This window comes from Vigna umbellata, chromosome 5 (assembly GCF_029865625.1).
Source record: "Vigna umbellata cultivar VRB3 chromosome 5, Vumbellata_1.0, whole genome shotgun sequence".
Taxonomy (NCBI): Eukaryota; Viridiplantae; Streptophyta; class Magnoliopsida; order Fabales; family Fabaceae; genus Vigna; species Vigna umbellata.
In genome coordinates, this window is record NC_142169.1 from 12,218,655 (window position 1) to 12,241,109 (window position 22,455).

Sequence of the window (22,455 nt, forward strand, 5' to 3'; positions counted from 1 at the left end):
GTTGTTGTCATACACATAACATGAAATAGTCATACAATGCATTAAAATACAATAACTACAAGTTTTGATAATCTCGCCACATATGATCGGCTATAGAATCTCTAATATTACTACCAATCCTATGGTCCTCTTCTCTATGTTGAGATGATGAAACATTATGGTCTTCCATTTCATTCAACTCGTTATCAACTTCATCAAGTAATGAGTCATCGTGATCCACGCCCCGAAGGAAGTTGTGTAATATACAACAAGCTAGTATGATATTTGTCATCGTCTCCAATCCATAGTGTGGTTAAGTGCCACTTGCAATGATAGGGAATCTTTTTTTCAACACTCCAAAAGTTCTTTCAATTACATTTATCAACGTTGAGTGGCGATGATTAAACAACTCCCTAGCATTTTGTGGTCATCTGCGTGTATATTCTTTAAGGTGATATCTTACGCCTCTATATGGAGTCAAAATCGTGCTTTTCAACATGAATCCTGCATCACCGAGGTAGTATTTTCCTACAATTTTGCACATACAAAGGTTATTAGTCACTACTAAAAATGTTCATGCACATCGATTGTTTACACACTGACCTTGGGGGATAACCAACGGATCATCTCGATCAAGAGCATTTTTTAAAATTCTTGAATCGGATGCAGTGTCTTCCCATCCAGCAAGAACGTATGTGAATTTCATGTCAAAATCACACGCCGCAAACACATTTTGTGTTGGCCAATCTTTTCTTCCTCGAAATCTCGGAGCTTCAGAACTTGGAACCCTTACCCTAACATGAGTACCGTGTATGACCCCTAAACAATCCTAAACATAAAAATATTAACTCATCATATGTCTCAGAATTTGTTATCATCCTTTGTTGAAATAACATTAACAGATGTAATCAAATCAGTACCTTAAAGTACGGATAAAATCGATTGTTGTTCAACACATGTGGATGAACCTCATTTCCTGATGGTTGAATTAGAAATTATGATTCTAAACTTAAGATAGCGTCCAACACATTGTGAAAGTGTTTGCTAACCGTCGAACCTGATCGATGAAAGAAAAAGACCACACTACGATTCTTAACATTATGACCAATTATATGAAGAAATTCAGCAACTTGTTCCTCCACTGTCGACCGAATGGCGTCCTTCACTAACCCAGTTGATCTTACTCTCTCACAAAGATTAATAAATGCCTCTGGACACATCCTTATAATGTCGCGACACCGATTAGTATGCACAAGATATGACATTAACTGCTCTCTACGACGGTCTCTATCAGGTAGGTAATTGCTTACACTACTGGAATCACTGGAGTACATATTCAATATACTCAATGCGTGTCCAACAATGCATAACATTATTATTGCCGCCAATGACGTGGTTATTTGTAAGTGTTGACGTATCATTGCGATAATCTTGAAGTCTACACCAACCACATCATCATCTATATCTTCGCGGTCCAAATATGATAAATCTATATATTCTTCCATCTATATTTACTTAAACAATTACACATACTACAATCAAAATCATGCATTACAATATTCATTAAACATAATTCATATATACATTAATACATTAAAATAATCATTATAAATAAACAACAACAAATACCATCACACAACGTGAACTTATCAAACATTTTTTTACTAAATACATATACATATTCCAAATCATATCCAGGTTTCAAAAATTAACACATTCATATATTAAATAACACTGAAAATATAAATGTTCATGTAATATATTTTATTAATACATTCAAAGTTGTACATGTACACATAACCACCACTGATTCAATCATTTCCATATATATATATATATATATATATATATATATATATATATATATATATATATATATATATATATATATATATATATATATATATATATATATATATATATATATATATATATATATTACATCCAAAATCATGTAAAACACCCATGTTCTGAAATTTCCATGAAACCATAAATTTCAACAGTTTATGTCAGGACCAAAGCATCTGAAACCACCCTTATAAGACTCTTTACATACATTTCCTATTAGGCATAGTAAATACCATAAAATATTAGGAGTAACTGTTTGAGAGGTTTTTCATTGGATGTGGTTTCAGATTGTGAAAGATGGGTACCAGTGGAGGAAATATGGGCTAAAAGTGACCACAAATAACCCTTGTCCAAGAGCAATTTCAAATGCTCTTTTGCTCCAAGCTGCCCTCTAAAAAAGAAGGTGCAAAGAAGATTGGATGATCAATCTGTTCTAGTGGCTACTTATGAAGGGGAGCACAACCACTTTTAGAATTTTATTTCGAGAAATTGTCTTATATGTCGATCAAGTGTTGTAAGTGATAGTTTCTAACCAGAAATAAATTATTTCACACCCCGAGAACAAAACCTAAGGATTTCATATTCCAAAGACCACATCCTCAAACCCCATTCTTCATCCAATCAAAAAATATAAACTTCTGTAATCATCGATGGTGTACAGATATAATAAGTAAAATGCAACCCACAAGCTAAAAGAATAATATAATAACAATTCTAATACAAGCAAAAGATTACTTAAAATATGCCTTTCCACGATGCCCACAACTCTATGGAGATAAATTAATGTATTATGGAGATAAATTAATGTAAAACATTTACCTCTTGAAGACCTTCAACACCTTTATGCACACTTCAATATGGTTTCAGCAAGAGATTTCCAGAAATGAGTGCCACAGGGAATTTTCTTCAAATCACACAACCAATTTCACCTTAGATGGTAACTTGCATTCAAACCTACAAATATAATCATATTCCTATATTAGTTAACACCCCCAGATTTCAATGCTTGCACATCACTGAAGTCAACTTTGAATGTTACATTAACCTTACCCAATATCCACAAACTTGACGCGTCCACCACGATCACACAACGTCCAACCACAGTGAACGCCTGCATGAAAAACACAATGTTAGACCTCATTATTTGTCACCCACCATGCACTTACGTCTGTCTCCCACTTCGCGCAACAACCAAATGCAAACTCAACACTCTTCCATGCATTGCAGCAGCTCCGGTGCCCTCTAGTCACCAACATACACCACTTTATCATGTTTCACTGCATCCACAAAGGGTTGAGGTCCTCATTATGTAAGTTTTTCGTCTCTAGGAACCATGGCCGCCCCCTGACTTCTTACTGGAGTAGGTCTTCATACCCTTAATGAAACTGCCTAACCCTTTATGATATGCCCCCTCAACCCCGGATCTAAGAGTGCTTGAGAACATCCCCATAGCGTTCGGGCTCATAACCCATCCATAACCACGAATCTCCAGCCAGCTCTTCAAGTTTGAACGTACAGCAGTAACGAAAATAGCCATTTGCAGGAAGCACTGTAATCGGTTACAACCCTCGTAACCGGTTACAGAAATGCACACATTCTTTCACACCTCTGTAACCGCAAAGCCAAAGCTGTAACCGGTTACGCGTGCATCATCCACTGTTCATCATCTTCTCAAACACGCCCATCCCCTTTCTTCATCTTCAACAACCACCTACTGCATTCCACCAACACGCACAACGTCCTTCTTCCTCCTCCTCTACAACCCTACAAATCAAAACCAACAAAATGTGCTTGGATAAACCATTTTGGTATGTTACTAACCTAACCACTTTCTCTTCTTCGTCTCAGCAAAACCTTCTTCTCTTCCTGGTGTGAGCTTACACAGCGGAGCACTCTGTCTTCGCACACAGCTTACAACACTACCGAGCAATTTAATAAGCTTCTTACCACTCAATAAATAACATCAACTACCCACAACCAACCACATATGAATTCCCACCAACGGGTCAATGGCACTTATCCTGACTTTCACTGTGTGTGGATGCAGGAATCTTTCCTGTTCAATGGCTATTTCAAGCACCGTATCATCAGCTATCCGTAGCTCAGGAATATTTCAGTGCCCACGCCCCCACGCCAACCCAAACCTTTCTCGTGTATGCACAGTGGTAAAGCAAATTGTTCACTATTTTGTATTTGTTTAATATATACCCTTCACCATGTAATCGGTTACCCTTCACCGTAATCGGTTATCTGGTGCACTGTGCTATGCAATTGATAGGATTCACTGGAATTTAATATAAAGTTACGGGGCACACACGACATTTCATCCAAAGTCACTGCAAATCTTCTCACTTCCGCGGGTGATCAAAACTGGATGAATCCCGCAAATCCGTCCGCGATTTTCCTCGCTAATCCTCCCAAACGAACACCACTTGACCTTCAATTCTTGGCCTTGTAATTCGCATGAACAGTAATTTCGGTTCATGCGAACACAGCCTTAGGAATGACATGTGTAAGGACTAAAATGTGTTTAAGAAGAAAAGTATTTTGAAGGTGTAAATATTTTATTATTTAAGTTAAAAGGTATTTTTCTAATAATTTTTTCTCTTTTATTTCTATTCTAGATATTTTAAGGATTTGTTTGTCCTTTCATAGTTTAAAGTTACTTTAGGAGTCTTGGAAAAGAATAAAGCAAGTTTCCATTTTTCTATTTTTTTAATTGGTTTGGGGAAGGTTTTTTGCATGAAAATTAGGTCTTAATATAGTCTTTATAGGACAAAGAAAAACCTTTGATTAGTGAAATATCATAAGGGTAAAGGAATATTCAGACTAAAGTTTTTATATGTTTAACTTTTTAGTGATAGTAGTGGAGTAGGGAGTTAAAATTTTAGCAAACAAGTTTTAATAGATAAGAAAAACTAATTAAATTTTTTTTTAATAATATCTTAGGATGGATGATCTAGATATGATCACAATATTTTATTTTATGCAGATATTATGTTTTAATAATTAGTGTAATAAAACTCACAAACAATGATTATACACAAAATTTGAAAGGGCATCGGACGTGTGTGTTGCATTGAGTGAAAGTATAGGAGTATAGTGCTAAAATTCTTAGACTCTAATTGTTTAATTAATATTGAATATGTTTATGGTGGTAACATATATGTTAATGAATGTTGTCGTATATTGAAAGTGATAGTGATAACTGCGTAGGGATTCATAAGGAGTATTAAATTGAGATTCTCGAAGGAAATTATTTTTAAATGAAAATACTTAATAATGAAAGTTGAAGAAGGTCTTTACATTAAGTATGAGAAAGAAAACCCGAATATAATTAGTGTACATATTTGTCATGTTATATTTGCTTGATGAGAAATTAGGTTCTATTATCTTTGAGTATAATTATAGTCTTTATTGTTGTTATTAAAGGTCAAATGATGACAAGTACAATGTTTCTTAATCTATTCAATACATTAAATTTTCGGAATTGAAAGTAGCTTTTGTTGGTATCTTATGTTTAGAAAAGCTATGAAGATTATGTATATTTGATAGTTTAGAAAAAGTGAATTATAATGCTTGAGTTAATGTTTTTGTGTGAATGTAATAATTATATTAATTTTTACATATAAAATTTTAACACATTTATAATTTATTCTAGCTTCTCTTATATTTTGTAATTGTGATAATCCACTTGTAATTATCACATGTACATAAAATTATGCAAGTTTAGGAAAGGAGAAGAAGAGACTCTGTAAATAAAGTAAGTATGTATTTAAAGTTTAGATATCTAAAAATCATTTTGTATTTTGATAATAGTTTATAACGAGTTTAGAAAAAATAATTTGAAATAATTTTATATAGCTTGAATTGTTATGGAAAACCGTGCAAATTATAATTTATTATGCTTTAAACTTTTATTGTGTTTTAATATTAATCTTATAGTAAATAGATTTTATGTCCTATAATTGGATTCTTAGAATTGATGTTGAAATTAAAGGACAAAAAATTGGCTTGAGAATTCCGAGTGAATGTAAACCATCAACAAGTTTATTTAGATATATATTTTGCCATTTAATTTGTATAAACAATGTAAACTATTGAATTTTCCTTTTTTTTAATTTGGATTTAACATGGGAAAGAAAAGAAAAACATTTATGGACTTAATTAATAATTATTTTCCTGTTTTTATGTTTATGGTGTCTATATTATTTTTTACTACTTTTCACTCTTCTAATAACATCGATTTGGTCTTATAATTAATAAAGTTTAAAAAGTGTGTCAAATGTTTTAAAATGTCACATGTCCGAAAAGTGTTAGAAGATATAAGTGTTATACTAAAAAAAGTCTCCAGATAAAAAATAATTTATAAATGGCTTTTTCACACCAAATTAATGTCAATTTAATATTAAAAAAAGCTACTAGTTATTTAGAAAATAAATGAAAAACTAAAACGAATAATAATTTTAAAGTAATGAACAATTTACAAATTAAACCTAAAAGAAATATATAAAAGAATAAATAATAAATTTATGATGTAATAAAAGAAAAGAGATAAAAAATAAATATAGACAAAATTAAAGTATATCTGTATCGTTGCTGGAAAGAAAATCCAACTCTTGGTTTCGCATATTTCCTGTCTTCTCTGGCTCATATTTTATTGTGAATAAACATCTATCAGACCACAAACCAGACACGTTCTGACATTTTCTCAGTCTAAAAACACAGTGTTTCATCTGCTTCAATTCACGTGCGTGCTGTTTCTCCTGCTTCCACACCCTTCATCTGCTAAGACATCACAGCATAACTGCTACACCAAGGACTCAACTTCCCTGGAACTGATCATGTGCATGATCCTTCTGAAACTGCTACTCTTCCTCACATGGATTTCTTCTCCATCTCTTTCCACCTCCATGACCCAGCTTGACACTCTCTTGGCCATCAGAGACTCTCTAGACCCAGAGAACCGCCTGTTGCTCTCATGGACTCCCCATTCTGACCCCTGTAGTAGTGTCTCTTTTGAGGGTGTGGCTTGCAATGAACAAGGCCTCGTTACCAATATTTCACTGCAAGGAAAGGGTCTATATGGAAGAGTACCTGAAGCTTTGGCTGCTCTCAAGAGCTTGACGGGTCTCTTCCTTCACTTCAATGCCCTCACTGGGATATTACCAAAGGAAATTTCCACTTTGACTGAGCTAAGTAATTTGTATCTCAATGTCAATAACCTCTCTGGTGACATCCCTCGCGAGATTGGCAATATGTCAAATCTTCAAGGTGCTTTCTTCTTCAAAAACTATTACAAATTTCTCATCTTTGCTCCCCTTCACTTCAGTGTTTATCTTGCTTATTTCTACTTTCAGTCTAATTTGTTAAGAGTTTACAGTTTTGCAGCTTTGCTATAACAAGTTTAGTGGGAGTATACCGACTGACCTGGGAAGGTTGAGGAAGCTCAGTGTTCTTGCACTGCAATATAATCAATTAAATAGCGCTATTCCTGCTAGTTTGGGTGAAGTGGGGACATTGGCACGATTGGATCTGAGCTTCAATAACCTTTTCGGTCCTATTCCGGTCACATTGGCTAATGCACCTAATCTCCAAACTCTGAATATTCGTAACAATTCTCTCTCTGGCCGTGTACCTACAGGTAATTCATCAACCTTATTGATTTTGACAAATTGGTTTATTTTTCTTGAAAATGAGGTTCGTAGAGGTAAATCCTAGATTAAATTCCAAAACTGCACTTAATTATGTGCTAATTCAATTTGTGTGTGTGCTTGGTGCAGCTCTGATAAGACTCAGAGGTGGGTTTCAGTACATGAACAATCCGGGTTTATGTGGGACTGGATTCGCTGATTTAGGTTCTTGCAAAGGAGTAAGCACTTCAGAACCGGTTAGACCCGAACCGTATGAACCTGGTGATATTTCTACAAAAGATCTTCCTGCATCAATGGAACCACAGCGTGAAAGCTGCGGCGGTGGTCATTGTAAAAGGACATCGAAATCTTCAAAAATTGGTCTGGTTTTTACCGTCATTGGACTCGTTTTTGCTTCAACTGTTGCTGGGCTGCTTTTGCTATTCTGGCGACGTAGTCAGATTCAGAAAATTGGAAGTTCTGATAACCGGCTTAAGCAAGTGTGTAAGAAAAGTGCGTTTCCTCTTATCAGTTTGGAGTATTCTGACGGTTGGGACCCATTAGACAAAGGTCGATGTGGGTATTCCCAGGAATTTCTTGAGAGCTTTATGTTTAATCTTGAAGAAGTAGAACGCGCAACTCAAATCTTCTCAGAGGTAAATTTATTGGGGAAGAGTGATTCTTCAGCTGTGTACAGGGGGGTTTTGAGAGATGGTTCTGCTGTGACTATAAAATGCATCGCCAAAACAAGTTGCAAATCAGATGAAGGTGAGTTCTTGAAAGGTTTGAAGATATTGACCTCGTTAAGGCATGAAAATCTAGTTCGGTTGAGAGGGTTTTGCTGTTCAAAAGGCCGCGGGGAATGTTTTCTGATCTATGACTCTCTCTCTAATGGGAGTCTGTTGCAGTATCTTGATGTTAAGAGAAACAGTGGTAGGGTACTTGATTGGTCGACCAGAGTGTTCATCATTCGTGGTATTGCCAAAGGTAAGTTTTTCTTCTGTCTCTTCAAATAAATCTTAGGAAATTAAATCAGTTCCTCTGTAAACTAAAATTAAACGATTCTATCTTTATCCAGGTATCGATTATCTGCATAGGAAAAAAGGAAGCAAACATGGGATCGTTCACCAAAATATATCAGCTGAAAACGTACTTCTGGATGCTGGGTACAAGGCTTTACTTGCAGATTCGGGATTGCACAAGCTCCTTGAAGATGATGTTGTTTTTTCCGCCCTCAAAGCTAGCGCTGCCATGGGATATCTGCCTCCAGAGTACACCAAAACTGGTCGTTTGACTGAAAAGAGTGATGTGTATGCCTTTGGAGTGATTGTTTTCCAGCTTCTCACCGGAAAACGTGACATCACCCAGTTAAATTGCCAAAGTGGCATTTTGAAAGATATAGTTGATGAGAATCTTGAAGGGATGTTCTCAGAATCAGAGGCCACCAAGCTGAGAAGAGTTGCTGTGCTTTGCACTCACGAGTCCCCACATCTTCGACCATCTATGGATACCCTAATGCTAGAACTGGATGATAATGTGTAGAAGTTCCTCACATGTAGCATCCTTGTTGATCTCTCTACATGGAAATTTCTCACTTTCAAAAACGAGAATCGTTTCCTTTTGGTTCACCATTAGAATTTTGATAGATTGTTGCTGTTTCATGTTTGTATCTATCTAATATTATAAAATAGTTTTTTATTTTATGATCAAATGCCATCTCATACAATTGTAAACAAATTATTTTAAACAAATAAAATCTACCCACTCAACTTTATTATATCATACATAAGTTATCGAAAACTTGGTACACATATAATAAAATAGGATAATATAGGATAATGATAATTTGACAACATTTTTTTGCAATATTTTATAGTCATTTATGTGTCATTCTGCGATTAGTCCAAAATTGCTTTATAATCAATAATAATAATAATAATAAATACCAACATGAACCAATCACAGATGACACATAAGCTAAACGAAATTTATGTAGATGATGTTAAAATATTTCAAGAAAATATTGTCGAGAAAATGTTGTCAAAAGTATCAGGGTGTTGCTTCATCCACCACCCCAAGTGCTCTGCACTTCCCCACTATTTTCTTTTATTCCAAACATACTCTACACCTCCCGATTATCCTCAACAATCTCTCTCTTTCTCTCTCTACATTGATGGAGCATTCACATGGCAACTCCACAAAACCACACGCTGAAGATGAATCCTTTATATCCCTTTTATTTTTCTTTATTTTAAAGAAATGAATTTGCCTTCAGACATAGTTTTTGCATGACTGCTCATTCTTTTACTTGTTACTACATGTCTACTTAGGTCATTACAAAGAGCACTTGATAGAAGACTCTACCTTCTCGTTGACGGTAATGCACATGGGGATCCTAGTGGAAAGCCTGTGTGACATTTTCATGAGAAAGTTTATGAATCTGAAGACACCATGCGTAAGGTGCACATTGGTATATGGCTTTCCTTTTCTTTTTCTGTAACTATTCCCTGTTAACTTTTTTTAATTTTGTAGTGTGCAGAATCTGCATTGGAGTCAATCATAGGTGAAAACCGTTGAGAACAAGTTTGATTGTGGTTTTGTGGAATTGCCATGTAAATGGGAAGAGAGAAAGAGAAAGATCGTTGAGGATAATGGGGAGGTGTGTAAGGTATTTTTGGAATAAAAGAAAATAGTATGGAGGTGCAAGAACACTTGGGGTGGTGGAGGGAGCAACACCCAAAGTATCATTATCTAACAAAATATATTTATAACCCAATAAAACATAAGATAAACGAAATTTATGTTGTTGGAGTCCATTTGTACTCGAAACTATGTTTGTCTCGAAGTACAATCTACACCGAAACTTGTTATAATAGAGGAGTATTGTTGTTATAGTACGGGAGGTGATCCAATTCTAATAAGAATAATGTTAGTTCAAGTGATTAGAAAATATTTTAAAATATTTTTATTTGCATAAATATTTATATATTAATCATATATTTCTTAATACCATATATTTATAGAATATTTGGTATACATGGTAAGATATCACATTATTGTTATTTTTTCATTAATTGTCATATATGGGTAAGTTGTTATATTTGTTAATATTATTTGATATTCTCTTAATACTATCATTTTTTACAACAAACTTCATAGGATCCAGAAACTTTATAAATATATATGCTATTACACGAGAAAATACATTCAATTCTCTCTTACCTATTCATACACTCATATAGATCCCAAAACTTCTCTTATTGACCGAGCATTCAAGAATCTTTTGCAGGTAGATCTTTTCCTTTTGAACAAGGGATTCAATTCCAACCATCAAGAGCCTTCAAGTCACTACTAAGATCTTTCCACATGTTCAAAGGTTTGTACTTCAGATCCCGATAAGAACATTTGACGCCTATCTTGGGGTCTAAATAAAACGTTTGAATAAACTTAAATTTGGGGTTTATTTATAATTTTGTTTAAGTTTTATTTTCTGTTTTTGCATTGTCAAGTTTGTGTTTTTTTGCTATAGTGTTTCTGATTTCTATTTTTATTTCATTAAGCTCGGTCAATATCAGTTATTATGTATTTTGTGGTTAGTTATTATACTCGACCAACACTATTATTATTCTTTGTACTCAATTCTGGCACAGTGAATTATTCAAGAAAGCCAAAGATTTCACAATTTTTTAAGGCTTAATCAAATTCACGCCCCCCCCCCCTCACGACTTGAGATATAAGGCATTTCTTTTCTTCAAAGTAGTTCTCTTAAGGTATTTTAAGATATCTAGCACAAATACATATACACTTTGCTTAATATCAAGCCTACTAGTAGTAAGATATAGTAGAGAACATATCATACCTCTAGACATAGTTTGGTTAACTTTAGTACCTGATTCATCTTTATCTAAATATAAGGAAGTAGCCATGGGTGTGTTTGCTTCCTTTGTAGTGTCCATTCTAAATTTCTTAAGTAGCTCTCTGCAATACTTGTTTGAGAAATGAAGGTTCCACCTTCCATCTGTCTAAATTGCAACTCCTAAAAAATGTCAACTCTCCCATCATTGGCATCTCAAATTCACCTTGTATTATACTTGAAAATCCTTCACATAGAGTGTTATTAGTAGATCCAAATATTATATCACCAAATACACTTGAATAAGTAAAATATGTTCTCTTATTCTTTTTATGAACAGTGTTGAATCAATCTTTCCTCTTGAGAAATCATTTTCAATTTGAAAATTACTAAGCCTCTCATACCAATCTAGGTGCCTATCTTAGGTCACACAATGCTTTCTTAAGTTTATAAATGTGATTAGGATATTTATAATCTTCAAAACTAGGGGGTTGCTAAACATACACTTTTTCTTTAATAACACCATTTAAAAAAGCACTCTTAACATCCATTTGATATAATTTAAATTTCATAAGAGATGTATAAGAAATAAGTAAGCAAATAACTTCTAACCTTGCAATAGAAGCATATGTTTCATCATAGTCAATACCTTCTTCTTCGCAATATCCTTTTGCAACAAGTCTAACTTTATATGTTGTGATGCGACTGTCCTCATCCAGCTTGTTTTGGAACGCCCATTTTGCTCCAATGACTTGATGGTTTTCCTCTCTAGGAATGAGTTCCCAAACATCATTCTTTTCAAATTGATTCAGTTCTTCTTGCATTGCAACACCATTTATCATCTTGAAGAGTCTCACCAATATTCTTAGGTTCAATTTGAGAAACAAAAGCAATTGTCATACTTAAATTATTTAGATTGCTTCGAGTAGTTACCCCTTTTTAGATGTCTTCTAATATGTTGTCCATTGATAAACCACGTGGCTCTTGAAAGCTTTTAGGAGTATGTTCTTATTGTGGATGAGGATTATCAGGTGGAGGATTATTAGTTATATACATCTCTTCAAGAGCTTCCCTTAAGTAATCTTCATCACCTGCAAGTGGTCTATTTGACTCAAGAGGGTTCTCCTCACGATCTATAATTTCATCAAAAACAACATGCACAGATTCTTCAATTACCAAGGTTCTCATATTGAAAACTCTATGAGCTTGCTAGTAAGAGAGTATCCTAGAATTATTGCTTCATCATATTTTGCACCAAATTTTCCTAACATTTCCTTTCCATTGTTTAAAACAAAGGATTTACAACAAAAAAATTTCAAATTAGACACATTTGGTTTTCTCCCATTAAATAGCTCATAGGGAGTCAATTTCAAAACAAGTTTAATGAGCATTCTATTTAGAACATAACATTCAGTGCTCACTACATTAACCTAAAAATATTTAGGAACATTGGATTCATTCAGTAATGTTCTATCAAGTTCTTCTAATGATTTATTTTTCGTTTCAACAACCCCATTTTGTTGGGGAGTTCTAAGAGCAACAAAATTATGAGTTATATCATGCTCTTCACAAAAGTTTTCAAAGGATTCATTTTGAAATTCACCTCCATGATCACTTCTCAAAATTTTTATTTTCAAATCCTTTTCATTTTGAACTCTTTTCTCAAACGTTTTGAAAGCTTTAAAAGCCTCAATTTTTAAGGTTAGAAAGAAAGTCCAAGTGTACCTAGAATAGTCATCTACAATAACAAGAGAATAATAATTGTCATCAAAACTTTTATCCTTGAAGGACCAAATAAGTCCATGTGCAACAATTATAAAGGTCTTGAAGTTGAAATTACATTTTTCAAAGGGAAAGAAGATTTTACTTGTTTTCCTTTCTGACAAGCTATGTATAGTTTTTCTTTTTCAAATTTCAATTCTGGAAAATCAATTATTAAGTCTTTAGAAATTAATTTATTCAAGTGTTGCATATGAATATGAGCAGATATTTTATGCCACAACCATGGATTCTCTTCCTTAGCAGCTAAACATGTTATACTATGATTAGATGCACTTTCAATATCAATCAAGTAAATAATATTATTCCTTAAATCTTTCAATGCAATTTTAGAGGATCTTTTGTGATAAATAATGCACTGATCGCTTTCAAAAGTTACCTTAAGGCCTTTGTCGCATAATTAACTTATGCTTAAGAGGTTGTGCTTTAATTCTTCAACATATTTTTTATGGTTAAAGTGTCCCCTCCTCAATGTCTTCGGTTCCAAGGATTTTTCCTTTATTGTTCTCTCCATGTGTGACAAAGCCTTGTTCTTTTTTTTGAAAATTGATAAACCTCTTCTTGTCACCAGTCATATGCCTTAAACATCCACTGTCAAGAAAACACATAGACTTTTTGGACTTTGAAGATCCCTACAAAACAAAGGTAACAAGTTTTTAGGTCCCTAATCATTTTATGGGTCATTGGGGTTAGTAATATGGGGAAAATCACTTCATGACTTGAACCTGAGCATATTTTCCACAAGGAACACCATAGTGCTTTATATTGCACTTGTTAAAGGTATGTCCCTACTTCATACAATAAAAACAAGAGACACAAGGCGGCTTGACATTTAAAATAATAACCTTTTCAATCCAAATTCTATGAGTTCTTCTAACTTGATTTTTCCTTTTAAACACATTTTTTATTTTTAGAAATCCTTTTATCTACTCCATGTTTTCAAGAGATGCACTTTTTGTAGCCTCTTTCTAAGATGTCAATGTCAAACATATGGCTTTTACAAGAAAGGCACTCAACAAGAGATTCAATAATTGTGGCTCTTTCATTTTCAAATTGCATTTTTTTCTTCAAAATAACTTCCTTATCTAAACCTTTTTCATACTTGATTGCAATTCTTTAAAATCATTCTTTAAGTGTTCATCAAGTAATTCTAAAAATGCTTTTTGTAAATCAACTTCACCAATATCAACGCTAGAAAGGGTTACTTGGCTTGTAGTGTCCTCATTGTTTACCATCAAGCATAAGTTGGCTTCCTCATTGGAGTCGCTTGAGCTAGGTAAGCTTGAGTCGTTATCATCCCAAGCGATGTATGCCTTTTTCTTTTTATGAAATCTCTTTTCTTTCTTTTCCTCACGTTTTTTGTTGTTAGGACATTCAACTTTTACATGTCCTCTATCACCACAACCATAACATTTGTAGTTTGATGATAAAGCTTGATTTTCCGTTTTCTGACTTTGAAACTTATTCTTGCCTTTGGTCTTCATGAACTTTGTGAAACTTTTAATGATGAGGCTCATGTTTTCATCCTCAGAGTCCTCATCCTTCTTTGGACTTTTCCCTTTAGAAATCTCATATTTGAAGTCTAAGGTTTGTTAAATTATATTAATATTTAAGATTGGTTCATGTAATTTAAAGTATAACTTTGATGTACATATTCTAATGTGATGATTATTAGAATATAATGTATTAAAGTTATAGGGATTATTTTAGAGTTATTAAAATTAATCCCTCTCTTCTCACTTCAATAAAGGGCATTTTGGTATTTTATTAAAGTTAATTAAATATCATAAAAGAGGGAAAAGATTAGTCTATTGTTGACGTAAAAGTTTCTGAAAGAGAGAAAGAAAAGGTTACGTCCTCTGAAAAGAAAGAAAACTGAGACTTTGACAGAGATTGACATCCTTCAGAATTTCTATATCATCAAGAAAACATTAAAGTGAAGTAAGAGAAGGGAGAACGTTTGACAGGAAGAAACTGTACAATAGATCCACGTAAGTTCTTTTTCACTGTGTACGAGAGAATAGTGAGTATCATGAAAATTCAAGATCCTGTGTGTGTTTTTCATTCGAAAGAAAAATCAAAGAATTGCTTACAAGTGGTATCAGAGCCAGGTTCTGAATTATATGATTCTTCATAAATGGTAATTTTTCCCAATTTTAAAACCCTAATTTTGAATTATAAAATTTAGGGATTTTAAATTTGTTGGCATGAAAGAAAATCGCCTTAAGGTTTTATTTGATTCGTAGAGTTTTTTATTCCATTCAATATGTGAATTTCATTGGCGCATTGTTGCGCACGTCACAACAAAGCAAAGTTTATTTACTGTTGCTTGATTGTTTCAATTAACGTGAATTTCATTCATCCTGGAAGGAAGTTAAATTTTTTTTATTTGATTTTGATCTGTGCACGACATTTCATTAAAGTTTCGAAATTGAAAATTGTGCAAAGTAACCAATAGAAAATTCAATCTCTTGAATTTAACCCCTGAAGCCGTGCATATGAATATTTTAATTTGGTTGTTAAAGCATAAAAGCAACTTTATTGTTGCATCACTGTAACGTGTTTTATCTAGCCGCAGGTTTTCTATTTGGCATAACGTTGCAGAACATGTTTTTCACAGTAAAGCAATTTATTGTTGCAACTTATATTATTATTATATTATAAACATGGTTATTCACTAGTACAATAAAGACTAAAGACACCGGTTCTATATGTTCATAGGCATCGGTTCTACAACCGAGGCATATACGGGCGAGGTAAAAAGGTTAAGTTTTATGCTTCGGTTAGTGACCGAGATAAAACGAAATAGAAATATGCCTCGGTTCTTAGATAACCGAGGCAATTGCGTGTGTGTTTTTTTTGGATTCAGACTAGGTTCACGGTTCATTCATCGTGCTAAGTAAACTCAAGATTTTCCAATGCTCAATAATCTAAAACAAACAAGAAAACGCTAACAGGAATCAATCACAGTATTCCAACAATCAATATCTACAACAATCAATATCAAAAATCTGTACAGAGAAGGAGCAAATGAGCTCATACATATAAACAATCAATGTCAAAATTACAACCCAGTGATAATAGCAATGAGCAGAAACTCAGAAGCAGAAACTCAGAAGCAAAAACTCAGATTCAAAAACTCAGAAGCAAAAACTCAGAAGCAGCGATTGACATGGACTTAAGCTGAAGCGTTTTAGATTGAATTTCTTCCTCTTCGCACATGGGTTTCTCTGTTCTTCCCCAACAGAAGCATCTCCGGCCACCACCATCTCCCCCACGAAGCTTGCCAGCATCCACCATCACTGACTTCCTCTGCTCCCCCTCCGCCGTCCCACGAAGCTTGCCAGCATATCCTCCGTCGTTCCCACCCTCCTCGCCACCGTCACTGACTTCCTCTGCTCCCCCTCCGCCGTCCCCTCGGGTGGTTCTCCGCTCGTCACAGATCTGCCCTCCGCCCCTCCATGTGCCCAGATCTGACCTCCACCCGCTCAGATCTGACCTCCACCCGCCCAGATCTGACCTCCACCCGCCCAGATCTACCCTCCGCGTCCTCGCCGCTGCGTCCTCACAGCTGCGTCCTCGCCGCTGCGTCCTCGCAGCTGCGTCCTCGTTGCCGCTGCTTCCTCGCTGCCGCTGCGTTCACCGTTGGTGCTGCCTCGCCGCGTCCACCGTTGTCGCACATCGCATGAGAAGGGGAGGAGAAGAGTAGGTCGTCGCGCAGGAGAAGATCGCAGGAGAAGAGGAGAGGTGTTTTGGGGAAATGATTTGGCTACCCAGCTTTTTCACGATTTAAGTCCAGCCCAATATGCCTCGGGCTCTTTGTCAACCGATGCCATATCTGTGTTACGTGAAGATTATGCCTCGGTTCACGCTGGGAACCGAATCAGTATTCTTTTTAGACACCGGTTATTAATCAACCGAGGCATATAATGCTTTTTAAAATTACGAGCCTGCCACCGCGTTTGATATGCTTCGGTTCAACAAAAACCGAGTCATAATGTATGAGTTAAAAACCTCATTTTTTACTAGTGATTGTTACTGCATTGAATGGAAATTCAAATATGGAAATTAAATGTGAATTAAAAGTGGGAAGGTTTCAGTTACTTTTAATTTGAAAAGTGCATTTACTCACATATGATATAATTTTGTTTTATGAATTATATGTATTTGGAAGAAGGAAATTCAATTAAGTTGAATTTTGGAGAGTAATTAGTCATTGATATAAGGATGTTATGGATTACCCAAAGGTGAACCATTGTTTATAATTGATGACATTAAAGTAAGACATTTCATGTACTTAGTAAATATGTTTGTATATCCAAAGATAGCATACATATAGACTTAAGTATGATTGATTATTTATTAAAGTGTATATGGAATTTGTCAGTTTAAGAATCACCCAAAGGTGAACTTAAATGAATGACTTAAATGATTACCTATCAGTTTAAGTGTCACCCAAAGGTGAACTTGAATGTATGACTAGTGTAGTAATTTGTTTGAATCCATTAATTTTATCAAAGCATTAATGTATGAGCTTCTGTATTATTTCCAGCTTACATGAATTTATCAGGTTTGAGCAACAATGTGGTCAAGTTTAATGGGCTCAATTATGTTGATTGGTTAGAACAAATCCAATTCCAACTGGGTGTGTTAGACTTGGACATGGCAATTATGATGGATGAAATGCCCGCAGCCATTACAGTGACTAGTACAGATGATGAGAAGTCTCTTCATGAGGCTTGGCATAGGTCTAATAGGTTGTCACTAAACTTGATGCGCATGTCTATGGCAGAGAATGTAAAGCCTTCTATGCCCAAAACGGAAAACGCAAAGGAATTCATGAAACTGATCAAGGAGTACTCACAATCAGACATAACTGACAAGTCTATTGTAGGAACTCTTATGAGTCAGCTGACTACCAAAAAGTTTGACTGGTCACATCCCATACATGACCATGTAACTGGAATGGCAAATATAGCAGCAAGATCGAAGTCAATGGGAATGGAGGTGAATGAGTCTTTTCTAGTACAGTTCATCATGAACTCTCTTCCTCCTGAATTTGGCCAGTTCCAAGTGAACTATAACACTCTTAAGGATAAATGAAACTTTCAAGAATTCAAAGCCATGTTGGTACAAGAGGAAGGGAGATTGAAGAAAATGAAAGATCATTTTATCCATCTCACAACTCATGAAGGTGCTAGCTTCAGTAAAGCCAAATCAAGAAAGAAGAACAAGAAGGACAAAGCCCCAATGAAAGTGAATAAGGGCAATATCCAGAAGGACCATAAATGTTTATTTTGCAAGAAAGTAGGTCACTTCAAGAAAGATTGTCCGAAAAGAAAATCTTGGTTCGAAAAGAAAGGTATTTTTTATGTTTCTGTAAGTTTTGAAGCAAATATAATTGAAGTGCCTAATAATACCTGATGGTTGGATTCTGGAGCTACTACTCGTGTTTCTAATATTATGCAGGGATTCCTTTCAATCCAGCCCATAAAAGGAACTGAAAAGTATTTATATATGGGGAACAGAATGAAGGCACGAATAGAAGGAATGGGGACTTACAGATTGATTCTAGACACTGACTATTGTCTGAATCTTGAAAAGTGTCTCTATGTTCTTGGTTGTGCTAGGAATTTAATTTATGTTGCAAAGTTGGATTATTTAGGTTTTAACTTTAAGATTGAAAATGGTATTTTTCATTTGTATAAACTTTCGTACTATTATGGTTCTGGTACATTATTTGATGGTTTATATCGTCTAAATCTTGATGTTAATTTTTCTGAATCCCTGTTTAATGTTGAACATGTTGTTTATAGAAAATGTGGTACAGGAAAAGAATGTTCTGCTTTCTTATGGCATAAAAGATTAGGTCACATATCCAAAGAAAGGATGTTGAGGTTAGTGAAAAATGAAATTTTACCTCAATTGGATTTTGATGATTGGGATGTATGTATTGATTGTATTAAGGGTAATCAAACAAAACACATATCAAAATATCCTACCACAAGAAGTAGTCAACTTCTTGAATTAATACACACTGATATTTGTGGTCCTTTTGACATTAAATCCTGGAGTGGTGAAAAATATTTATCTCCTTTATTGATGATTTCTCACGTTATTGTTATATATATCTATTACATGAAAAATCTCAATCATTGAATGCCCTTGAGGTGTTCATAAATGAGGTGGAAAGGCAATTAAATAGAAAAGTAAAAGTGGTGAGATCTGATAGAGGTGGTGAATATTATGGTAAAACTGATGAGAGTGGACAATGACCAGGTCCATTTGCAAAGTTTCTTGAAAGTCGGGGTATATGTGCACAGTATACAATGCCCGGTACACCACAACAAAATGGTGTAGCAGAAAGGCGGAATCGTACTCTTATGGATATGGTTAGGAGTATGTTAAGTCATAGTAATATTCCTTTATCTTTGTGGATGTATTCATTAAAGACTGTTGTATATCTGGTTAACAGGATTCCTAGCAAAGCAGTTTCTAAAACTCCTTATGAACTATGAACTGGAAGGAAACCTAGTTTGAGACATCTTCATGTTTGGGGTTGTCCGGCAGAGGTAAGGTTATATAATCCACATGAAAAGAAGCTTGATGCAAGAACCATTAGTGGTTACTTCATCGGTTATCCTGAAAAATCAAAGGGATATAGATTTTATTGCCCTAACCATAGTACAAGAATAGTTGAGTTTGGAAATGATCGGTTCATTGAAAATGGTTAATTAGTGGGAGTGAGGAATCACGCATAGTGGATATTCAAGAGCATACTGTAGTGTTTCTACATCTAATGTCTCTTCTGAAGTTATTATCCCTCTTGTTGTATCACAGTCACACAACAAGCAGAGACAACAAGTTAATGTTCCAATCCCACAAAATGAACATATAAGTGTTGAGCCAATTGACAATGAGAAAGTCACAAATGAGCAAGTCATAAATGAGCAATTGATAGAGGAACAACAAGAAGCAACATTAAGAAGGTCTGTAAGGGAGAAAAGACCTGCTATTTCGAATGATTATGTGGTTTACTCTGTTGAACATGAATGTGACTTAAGCATTAATGAGGATCCAGTCCTTTTCAGACAAGCCATGGAAAGTAATAATTCAGAGAATTGGTTGAATGCTATGAAAGAAGAATTGAAATCAATGGATGACAATAAAGTATGGGATCTAGTTGAATTGCCTAAGGGTTCAAAAAGAGTCGGTTGTAAATGGGTCTTTAAGACTAAACATGACTCAAAAGGCAATATTGAAGGGTATAAAGCTAGATTAGTCACCAAAGGTTTCACTCAAAAGGAAGGCATTGACTACAAAGAGACCTTCTCTCCTTTTTCTAAGAAGGACTCTTTGAGAATTGTTTTGGCTTTGGTGGCTCATTATGATTTAGAGCTTCACCAAATGGATGTAAAGACCGCTTTTCTGAATGGTGACTTAGAAGAGGAAGTTTATATGGACCAACCAGAAGGTTTCACAATAACAGGAAAAGAAAATTTGGTGTGTAAATTGAAGAAATCAATATATGGATTGAAACAAGCTTCCCGACAATGGTATATAAAATTCAATGATATCATAACTTCATATGGTTTTGTAGAGAACATCGTTGGCCGGTGTATATATATGAAGATTAGTGGGAGTAAGTTTGTTATATTGGTTCTATATGTTGACGACATTCTTCTTGCTACTAATGATGTTGGTATGTTACATGATGTAAAGAAGTTTTTCTCTAGCAACTTTGAAATGAAAGATATGAATAAGGCATCTTATGTGATAGGAATAGAAATATTCCGTGATAGGAATAGAAATATTCCGTGATAGGTCACAAGGATTGTTAAGTTTGTCTCAAAAAGGCTATATTAACAAAGTGTTAGAGAGATTTATAATGGAAAAATGTTCTCCTAGAATAGTTCCAATTCAAAAAGGAGACAAGTTTAGTCAAATGCAATGTCCCAAGAATGATTTGGAACGAAAGGCCATGGAGTCTATTCCTTATGCGTCAGTGGTTAGGAGTTTGATGTATGCTCAAACTTGTACTCTGCCAGATATCAGTTTTGCTGTCGGAATGTTAGGCCGATATCAAAGTAATCCCAAAATGGATCACTGGAAAGTCGCAAAGAAAGTTCTTAGGTATTTACAAGGTACCAAAGAATACATGCTCACCTACAGAAGGTCAGATCATCTTGAGATGGTTGGCTACTCGGATTCAGACTATGTTGGATGTGTGGACTCAAGAAAATCCACATTTGGGTATGTTTATCTATTAGCTGGAGGAGCAATTTCTTGGAAAAGTGCAAAACAATCAGTCATTGCTACTTCCACCATGGAGGCTGAATTTGTGGCATGCTTTGAGGCCACGGTTCATGCTTTGTGGTTGCGGAACTTTGTATCGAGGCTTGGCATTATTGACAGTATTCCTAGGTCGATAAGGATTTATTGTGATAATTCCGCAGCCATCTTCTTCTCTAAAAATGACAAGTACTCAAAGGGTGCTAAACACATGGATTTGAAATACTTGTTGATCAAAGAAGAAGTGCAGAAACGTAGAATGTTGATTAAGCATATTGGTACGGATTTGATGATAGCAGATCCGTTAACTAAAGGACTACCGCCCAAAACTTTTATTGACCATGTTGAAAGTATGGGCATTATGGATAAGTCAATATTAACATAATGATGTTATCTATCTATATGGATATGTATAGTTATATGCTTGTACTGTCATGAAAGAAAAGGTTACGTTCTCTAAAAAGAAAGAAAATTGAGACTTTGACAGAGATTGGCATCTTTCATAATTTCTATATCATCAAGAAAGCATTAAAGTGAAGTAAGAGAAGGGAGAATGTTTGACAGGAAGAAACTATACAATGGATCCAGGTAAGTTCTTTTCCAATGTGTATGAGAGAATAGTGAGTATCATGAAAATTCAAGATCCTATTTGTGTTTTTCATTCGAAAGAAAAATCAAAGAATTTGATGATAAAGCTTGATTTTCTGTTTTCTCACTTTGAAACTTATTATTGCCTTTGGTCTTCATGAACTTTGTGAAACTTTTAATGATGAGGCTCATGTTTTCATCCTCAGAGTCCTCATCCTTCTTTGGACTTTTCCCTTTAGAAATCTCATATTTGAAGTCTAAGGTTTTCTTCTTTCTTTGGTCTTCCTCAACAGTCAATCTATCCAACTCGAGCCCATGTTTTCTTAGCTTTCTGAATAACACTGCCATTGACATAAAGGACAGATTTTGTGACTCAAATAATTGTCACCTTTGGCTGTCACGTCCTGTTCAAAGACTTTAAAGGATTCTAAAATATAGTATTTATAGGCCAAGGTTCGAGCAAAAGTTAGAAGCTTAAAAGAC

At 34.8% G+C, this 22,455-nt stretch overlaps 1 protein-coding gene and 1 pseudogene across 2 annotated transcripts; both read left to right on the plus strand.

Moving 5' to 3' along the window:
- Nucleotides 1-6,442: 6,442 nt before the first annotated feature.
- LOC124843409 (putative LRR receptor-like serine/threonine-protein kinase At1g53430) lies at nt 6,443-9,171 on the plus strand. 2 transcript variants are annotated; one of them, XM_047320149.2, is made up of 4 exons: nt 6,443-7,101; nt 7,211-7,471; nt 7,611-8,447; nt 8,539-9,171. In XM_047320149.2, exons 1-4 carry the CDS (start codon nt 6,672-6,674, stop codon nt 9,000-9,002), a joined length of 1,992 nt encoding a protein of 663 aa, XP_047176105.2. In that variant the 5' UTR covers nt 6,443-6,671; the 3' UTR covers nt 9,003-9,171. The 2 variants fall into 2 exon arrangements, with proteins under 2 accessions (XP_047176105.2, XP_087970885.1); XM_088114759.1 differs by having other exon boundaries at nt 6,889-7,101; nt 7,219-7,471.
- An 11,809-nt stretch (nt 9,172-20,980) lies between these two features.
- On the plus strand, nt 20,981-21,769 carry LOC148197700 (secreted RxLR effector protein 161 pseudogene; annotated as a pseudogene).
- The last annotated feature ends 686 nt before the right edge of the window (nt 21,770-22,455 follow it).